This window comes from Colletes latitarsis, chromosome 11 (assembly GCF_051014445.1).
Source record: "Colletes latitarsis isolate SP2378_abdomen chromosome 11, iyColLati1, whole genome shotgun sequence".
NCBI classification, from domain to species: domain Eukaryota; kingdom Metazoa; phylum Arthropoda; class Insecta; order Hymenoptera; family Colletidae; genus Colletes; species Colletes latitarsis.
The window spans coordinates 9,685,742-9,694,781 of NC_135144.1; the positions used below are offsets into that span (position 1 = coordinate 9,685,742).

The 9,040-nt window shown below is 39.4% G+C and overlaps 1 protein-coding gene across 1 annotated transcript; it reads right to left on the reverse strand.

Moving 5' to 3' along the window:
* Positions 1-751: 751 nt before the first annotated feature.
* Positions 752-3,253, reverse strand: Odd (odd skipped). Its single transcript, XM_076777225.1, has 2 exons — positions 2,754-3,253; positions 752-1,106 (listed from the first exon to the last, which is right to left on the reverse strand). The coding sequence occupies exons 1-2, from the start codon at positions 3,251-3,253 to the stop codon at positions 752-754; spliced, it is 855 nt and encodes a 284-aa protein (XP_076633340.1).
* Positions 3,254-9,040: the final 5,787 nt, after the last annotated feature.

Below are 9,040 nucleotides of genomic sequence, written 5' to 3' on the forward strand. Positions count from 1 at the left end.
GGGAGGTGTCCCTGGCCGGGCTTATCTGATCGAGAATTCCTAATTTTCCTCGTGGGGGAAAAGATACGGGAGGGGGGAAGGGTGGTGGTACACGGACAGGAAACTCGATTTACGTCTCGATAGACGGGAACACCTTGCGGCTTCCTGGGACAGATCGTTGTCTGGGCCCAGAGTGACCAATTATTTTGACGCCTCGAAAGATACACTGACGCCTCGTTATTCACGCAGACTTCCCTTTTCCCTTTCTGTTCTCGGCCCTTATCGCCGGAGACTCTCTCCCTCGACCCTCCGTAACCCGGAATTTCTATTTTCTTTCCCCCGTCCGTTGCTCCTCGAAGATTAAGATTCGATGAACGTCCGCAATTTGTGAAACGTCGGTGGTTATGATTTCCAGAAACACGATCAGGGAACGTTCCTCTCGGTCGATTCGACGACTAACTACTTTACAGTTAAATAAGTACTATTTACAAGGTTACGAGCCGAATAAATTAAACGAACCCATATTTACAACGTGGCGTATGATACATTTCCAGTCAGCTTTTGGCTCGAAGCTACTTCAAACTATCTCAACTCGGGTTTACTTCGAAGCAAGAATATCTTTTTAAAAAACTTCCCACGAACTTCTCTCAGTATCGAAATTCCCGAGGCTTTATCGTCCGTAGCAACGTTTACGGGTACGTTGAATACGAATCGAGCACGCTGATCCAGCACTCTCCTTGAGACGAGTATACCATTGGCGATTAAAAATCGTTTAACGTCTCATGATATCTTCTATAGTGAAACCGAGCTTAGGAGCAGAGGTGGCGGTCCTTTGGATCGGGATCAAGCTGCTCACCCTCTCCGCCATCTGCTTGACGGTCGTGGAGGCGGCGATCCTCGATTCCGTCGTGACCGGTGCCTCGATCCTCAGATCCTGAGGGACGTCCGTGTGAGTCAGGAGATGGGTCTTCAAATTGCTCCTCTGGTTGAAGCTCCTCGCGCATACGGGACACTTGTGAGGCGACTCCTCCATGTGCAGGATCTTGTGCACGGCCAGAGTCCTGCTCTGGCAGAATCCTTTGCCACACTCACTGCATTTAAAAGGCTTCTCCTTGCTGTGGATGTACCTGGAGGAAGAGAAACGACTCGTCATTCCAGAATTCTTCATTTGGAAGAGTTCGTTTAATTAGAGATTACGAGGAACACTTGCAAATATAGTAGTTGGAACAGTGATAAAAGTAGTTAAACCAGGGACAAGAAAAATTAAGCGAAATAGTATAGACATTTGTGATTTTTATGGTAATATTTGTTTCTGAAAACTGAAATAGAGTTTCGACGACTGAAATAGATATTAAATGTATATATTGAATTTTAATTTAATATCTCGATAAGAGAGTTTAAAAACGAAGATCAAAATTTGCAACGATGTAAGAACGTTTATTTTTTGCTCGTTTGTTTAACCCTTAAGTGAACCCTCAACTGAACTATTCTAAATGGTAAATGGAAATCAACTTTCCTGCAAAGCATTTAAAAAGCATTGAACTGATGGAGGATTACATAAATTTTAGTTTAAACTTGTGGAGGATCCAATAATCTACTCAAGGGTTAAATAAGAAAATATGTAATAGGTAGTGCAATAAGCCGAGGAAACAAAAACAGCTAAATAACAGTATAGGAATGAAGTTGGCTGTAAATAGAAATAGAAAATATTTTTTATACACAAGTTTATAGGAAAAGTTTATGACATTATACAATATAAGAGAAAATGTTAACTGCATCAGTGGTGTAAGAGTTCTGAGTGTAAGAGACTATGCAATAAAGAAAAAACTAAAACTAAATCTAGATTTCGAGGATTCGTGAACTCGAGTCTCTTTAAAATTCGATATCGAAAGATCGCGAAATTGTTAAATTACGGTTTAACCCTTTGCGGTCGTATTTATACTTGGGTGCCATACTGGACGAAATTAAATGCCTAATTACACGTAACCCTTAAGTGGACTCTCAATCTGAACTAAATTATTTTGCTTAACGTTGATTTTTACCAAATTTGTAAATAGAAATCAACTTTCTTTTAACGTATTTAAAAAATAATGGAGGATTACATAAATTTTCAAATAATTACACTGACATATATTAAATAATTATTAGTTTAAACCTCAATAATCCACTTAAAGGTTAAACACAATTTGTGAAATATTATTGCGTATTCTGTGTATTTCCGAAGCTTGTCGACTTGGTATAGTATAAGATGCCAGTATGGTTCTTTGCTGTGGTGGCTGAGACCAGACCATACGACTGGAACGGTAAAAAAGTATTGATTGCTGAGACCAGACATACGACTGGAACGGTAAAAAAGTGTATTGGTTGCTGAGTGCAGACATACGACTGGAACGGTAAAACAGTTTTGGTTGCTAAGAGCAGACGTACGACTAGAACGGTAAAAAAGTATTGGTGACTGATAGCGACCAGGCATACGCGATTATAACGGTAAAAAAGTATTGCTTGTTGAGAGTAAACACACGACTGGAACAGTAAAAAAGTATTGGTGACCGAGAGCCACCAGACAAACGACTGTAAAGGATTAAAGCGTGTTCCGCGACGACACTAGGATTATTATAACAATCAAACGCGTGAAAACGAACGACGGTAAAGGCACCACCGGAGTCGTCGGACGTTTCCCCGCACAAAAACACAATTTTCGTCTCGAAAAGTCCCATCAAGAAAGCACCGTCAACAACCAACGAACGAAATGCACCGTCGTCGTTCGAACTCACCGATGATCCCTCAGGTGATCCTGCCTGCGGAATGCCTTCCCGCAGATGTCGCAGGAGTACGGTCGCTCGTCGGTGTGCGTCCTCTCGTGTATCAGCAGATTGTAGCTCTTGGTGAACTGTCTGTTGCAGAACTTGCAGATGAACTGTTTCTTGGGCCTCTGGCCCGGCAGTCGCCTGGTGAGGAAGGACGCGGGTGGCGGCACGGGGATCGCTGGATGGAGACCCTGATGACCCTGGTGGTGATAAGGATGCGGGGAGGACGTCTGGGGGCAACAACCCCTGACGGCGAGGAGCGCTGCTCCGCGTAGCCAATTGTCGAGGAACGCAGCCTGGTAGCCGACGTTCTGACCGGTGGGTTGTTGCTGGACGAATCTGCCGGCCAGCTGCTGAGACCTGATCCACCTTGGAGACGTGATCGGCAGCTGGTGCTGATGGTGGATCGATCTGTCGAGGGTGGGCGGCGTGTGCGGGGGTGTCAGCGGCTCCATCTTCGCCTCCATGCTTTGTAAAACGTTCTCGAACGATTCCTGGCCGATTTTCTCCGGTTCGTTGACGAGACGCTAGGCCAAGACGAAGGATCGGCGTTCGTTGTCCGACTGTTTACGCGGATTCACGCGTCCCCTCACGGGACGCGCAGAGACGGTTCAAAGTTCCGACTATAGGGAGAAAAAAAAAAAGACGAAGACGACGTTGCCACGAGAGTTGGCGCAGTACTAAATGCCAACAGGCAGTCGTCGGAGGTTCCAGGGTCGCCGCTTACCTGGCGCCAAGGGGACACGGTGGCTCCTCCTACCGTGCCCAGAACGCTGGATACGCCGGTTGGCGGCTCGACTTCCACAGGGGCGGAGCTTCCGGGTCAGGGTGACCCCTCCGGGCGTCGCGACGCTCATCCGCCGTCGGACGTCCCTGCACGGCTTCTCCGGGTCTTCCATCGCTTTCCGAGCGGATTCCGTTTAACGGGTTGCGCTCCGGGGATGCCCAGAAATTGCCGTTTTGCGACCAGAGAGTAGCGTCCGCGGCACCCGGGACGCTGCACCGCGACTGTTATTATTTTATACAATTATTTTCGAAACTCGCGGATCGATCGGTGGGTAAGGTAAACGTCCCAATTACCGGCCGGATTTTCGCGTCGATCGGAAGTCGAGCCCCGGGACCCCAGCGGTCTAGAAAATTGTAAATTTATTATTTATTAGACTCACTTGTCCTGATATGGAATACTTTTTTTTTATAAAAGCTTAAATAGTATGAATTTATAGGAAATTTTATGCTCTTTTCACTGGTAACGGTCAAATTTAAAATACAAGGCGCGTTCAGAAAATAATCGGACTGTGTTTATATATCGTTTATTCGAATGTTTAACGTTATTTACAATTTATTGCCTTCAAAATACGCTTCTTCCGCACGAATGCATTTGTTGAATCGATTTTTCCAACTTGTGAATGCTTCGTAAGCCGATTGTGGAATAATCCTCTTTGCAATTATGTCTTGTCGATTGTCGAAACGTCGTGCTTTCAATGCCCTTTTAGTGTCCGGCAGGTATTGAATTTCGAATGAGTATCGCCATATGAGGCCGTGCATTGTCACGATGCAATAGCCACGACTTTTCTCTCCACAAATCTGGTCATTTCTTTCTCACCACTTCTCGTAAACACAGCAAAACTCATGCAAGCATTACCGACAGGCACTTTGAAGCATCTTCGCTGTTTAAGTTGCATTTTTCTTCGAATTAAAACAGAATTTTGTGCAAGTTTCGTACTCGCGAAATCACTCGTTTCTAGGAATCAGAATTTATGGAACCATCAATTACTCCATATTTACATAACCGATTATTATGAAATTTGACATACATGTAGTTAAACAATGGAAGATGACATGCTGCGATTTTCATATTTTCACTACGCTGCCAACGTTTTTATAAAGTAAAAACTGATATTTCTATTTGAAGAAATATGTTTTTCATGTACAGGCGAGTTACAACAAATGACAATCGTAATCGATTGCATTCATCGCCAATAGGAGACAAAATCACGATCTTTTAATATTTCGATGTTCCAAATTAGAAATGTATTCCATATTAGGACAACTGACTCTATTTATTATTTATTTCACGGGCAATGAACCCACTGATTTACATATAATTGTACTTAAAATAAAAGATTACAAGAGATTGTTAATTCCACCTCTGAAATTCTAGAAAGATACATTAAAAAATAGTATCTGAATTAAGGAAATGAGATATATACTCCTTGAAATGAAAGTGCGAGTAAACCAGGAAGAAGCGTAGAAGTTTATACTTTATAATTGCTGTCTGCAATCAATTAAACCATTAATAACTTTGAAAATTTATATTTTCCGATCTAACACGATTGATTCAACCGTGAGAGAAAAGGATAATTTCCGTAAAAGGAGAAAGAAGTTTTGAGATTAAAATTCGTAACATTTTCGCATCGAATAAAAGTTCGTTTTTGGAAGATGAAATACTGTATTCTACATGCAAAAATGAAAGCCTTATGGAACGAAACATAAATATAACTAGAACGTAAAATGAGAAACGAAATAATATAAAAATATACTTGGATTCTGAAGGGAAAGGATTATAGAGATGGCTGTCGATGCTTCGTGTGCGTTGGATGGATCTTTCTACAATCTTGGAACCGAAATTTTTGCAGTCTCGAATGAAGTACGAGTTCCAAGTTCCGTTTTCTGCCATTGTAGCTGCAGTGTAAGGGTCAGAAAATTGCCATTTTGAACACATTCGTCCGACGTTGGCTCTTCTACGTCCGCCATTGCTCGGAATAGCTTGTAACTTTTCCACATATGGTACTTTCTTTCCTTCCACTTTCCTTAGAATCTCACTTTGAAAACTCACTTTGAAATCTAATGCGTTTTATTTATCGTACATGTAAATATCAAACGTTTCGTTGATAATTGCGACGATAATCAAGAGGACAAAGTTACTTCACAAGGTAAAATTGAATCATCGAAAGTAAAGTACTAGTAACTTTTCCACATATGATATGTTCTTTGCTTCCACTTTCCTTAGAACCTCACTTTGAAATCTAATGCATTTTATTTATCGTACATGTAAATATCAAATGTTTCGTTGATAATTGCGACGCTAATCAAGAGGACAAAGTTACTTCGTAAGGTAAAATCGTATCATTGAAAGTAAATTACTTGTAACTTTTCCACATATGGTACGTTCTTTGCTTCCACTTTCCTTAGAACCTCACTTTGAAATCTAATGCATTTTATTTATCGTACATGTAAATATCAAATGTTTCGTTGATATTTGCGACCATAATCAAGAGGACAAAGTTACTTCACAAGGTAAAATTGAATTATCGAAAGTAAGTTGCTTGTGACTTTTCCACATATGTTACGTTCTTTGCTTCCACTTTCCTTAGAACCTCACTTTGAAATCTAATACATTTTATCCATCGTAGATGTAAATATCAAACGTTTCGTTGATAATTGCGATGATAATCAAGAGGACAAAGTTACTTCACAAGGTAAAATTGAATCATCGAAAGTAAAGTACTTGTAACTTTTCCACATATGGTACGTTCTTTGCTTCCACTTTCCTTAGAACCTCACTTTGAAATCTAATGCATTTTATCTATCGTACATGTAAATATCAAATGTTTCGTTGATAATTGCGACGATAATCAAGAGGACAAAGTTACTTCACAAGGTAAAATTGTATCATTGAAAGTAAATTACTTGTAACTTTTCCACATATGATACGTTCTTTGCTTCCACTTTCCTTAGAATCTGACTTTGAAATCAAATGCATTTTATTTATCGTACATGTAAATATCAAACGTTTCGTTGATAATTGCGACGATAATCAAGAGGACAAAGTTACTTTATAAGGTAAAATTGTATCATTGAAAGTAAATTACTTGTAACTTTTCCACATATGGTACGTTCTTTGCTTCCACTTTCCTTAGAATCTCACTTTGAAATCAAATGCATTTTATTTATCGTACATGTAAATATCAAACGTTTCGTTGATAATTGCGACGATAATCAAGAGGACAAAGTTACTTCACAAGGTAAAATTGAATCATCGAAAGTAAAGTACTTGTAACTTTTCCACATATGATACGTTCTTTGCTTCCACTTTCCTTAGAACCTCACTTTGAAATCTAATACATTTTATCCATCGTAGATGTAAATATCAAACGTTTCGTTGATAATTGCGACCATAATCAAGAGGACAAAGTTACTTCACAAGGTAAAATTGAATCATCGAAAGTAAAGTACTTGTAACTTTTCCACATATGATACGTTCTTTGCTTCCACTTTCCTTAGAACCTCACTTTGAAATCTAATGCATTTTATCTATCGTAGATGTAAATATCAAACGTTTCGTTGATAATTACGAGGATAATCAAGAGGACAAAGTTACTTCACAAGGTAAAATTGTATCATTGAAAGTAAATTACTTGTAACTTTTCCACATATGGTACGTTCTTTGCTTCCACTTTCCTTAGAATCTCACTCCGAAATCCAATGCATTTTATTTATCGTACATGTAAATATCAAACGTTTCGTTAATATCTGCGAGGATAATCAAGAGGAAGTTACTTCGTCAGGTAAAATTGAATTATCGAAAGTAAATTGCTTGTGACTTTTCCACATATGGTACGTTCTTTGCTTCCACTTTCCTTAGAATCTCACTTTGAAATCAAATGCATTTTATTTATCGTACATGTAAATATCAAACGTTTCGTTGATAATTGCGACGATAATCAAGAGGACAAAGTTACTTCACAAGGTAAAATTGAATCATCGAAAGTAAAGTACTAGTAACTTTTCCACATATGATACGTTCTTTGCTTCCACTTTCCTTAGAATCTCACTTTGAAATCTAATGCATTTTATCTATCGTAGATGTAAATATCAAACGTTTCGTTGATAATTACGAGGATAATCAAGAGGACAAAGTTACTTCACAAGGTAAAATTGTATCATTGAAAGTAAATTACTTGTAACTTTTCCACATATGGTACGTTCTTTGCTTCCACTTTCCTTAGAATCTCACTCCGAAATCCAATGCATTTTATTTATCGTACATGTAAATATCAAACGTTTCGTTGATAATTGCGACGATAATCAAGAGGACAAAGTTACTTCACAAGGTAAAATTGAATCATCGAAAGTAAAGTACTTGTAACTTTTCCACATATGGTACGTTCTTTGCTTCCACTTTCCTTAGAACCTCACTTTGAAATCTAATGCATTTTATTTATCGTACATGTAAATATCAAATGTTTCGTTGATATTTGCGACCATAATCAAGAGGACAAAGTTACTTCACAAGGTAAAATTGTATCATTGAAAGTAAATTACTTGTACCTTTTCCACATATGGTACGTTCTTTGCTTCCACTTTCCTTAGAATCTCACTTTGAAATCTAATACATTTTATCCATCGTACATGTAAATATCAAACGTTTCGTTGATAATTGCGATGATAATCAAGAGGACAAAGTTACTTCACAAGGTAAAATTGAATCATCGAAAGTAAATTGCTTGTGACTTGTCCACATATGGTACGTTCTTTGCTTCCACTTTCCTTAGAATCTCACTTTGAAATCTAATGCACTTTATCTATCGTACATGTAAATATCAAACGTTTCGTTAATATTTGCGACCATAATCAAGAGGACAAAGTTACTTCACAAGGTAAAATTGAATTATCGAAAGTATCATTCCCGATTGAAACAAAGCGTAAACGGTAGACGTAATTTATGTCTGTCAGACGTTAAGGTAGAGCGTCTGTCATAAATCAATAAGGACGCGTTGCGAAAAGGGAGTCGATTAATCGACAAGGCATCAAGGAGCTTCAACCGCGACAGGAACACGTTTCGTTTCCGAACAGTATTAATTGGAACGTGCTGCGGCTTTTTCTCGCTTGTTCGACAGCACGGGCTGCCTCCTTTTTTATTCGTGGCTCTTCGTAATACTGGCCTTCCAGTCAAGATTGCCTTCGTAATCTCATTATACGCTAACGATGTAACCCAGCATGGTGTTTCGGACGCCGCCGCTACCGATTCCTACGCATCGGCCGCGGACGATCACAATTTCGCCCGGATAAACAGATAATGAATCAAAACAACGAATTCATTAGCGATTAACAGACCGAATTTTATTGGACCGGCGATCCACTCGTTCGAACGATCCTTTCGATCGCTTTTTATCGATCGTACGAGGAAAACTTTGAAGGATCTTAGAAATTTTTTAAGTATTTAAGCGCTAGATTGTACTTACAGAGATTAA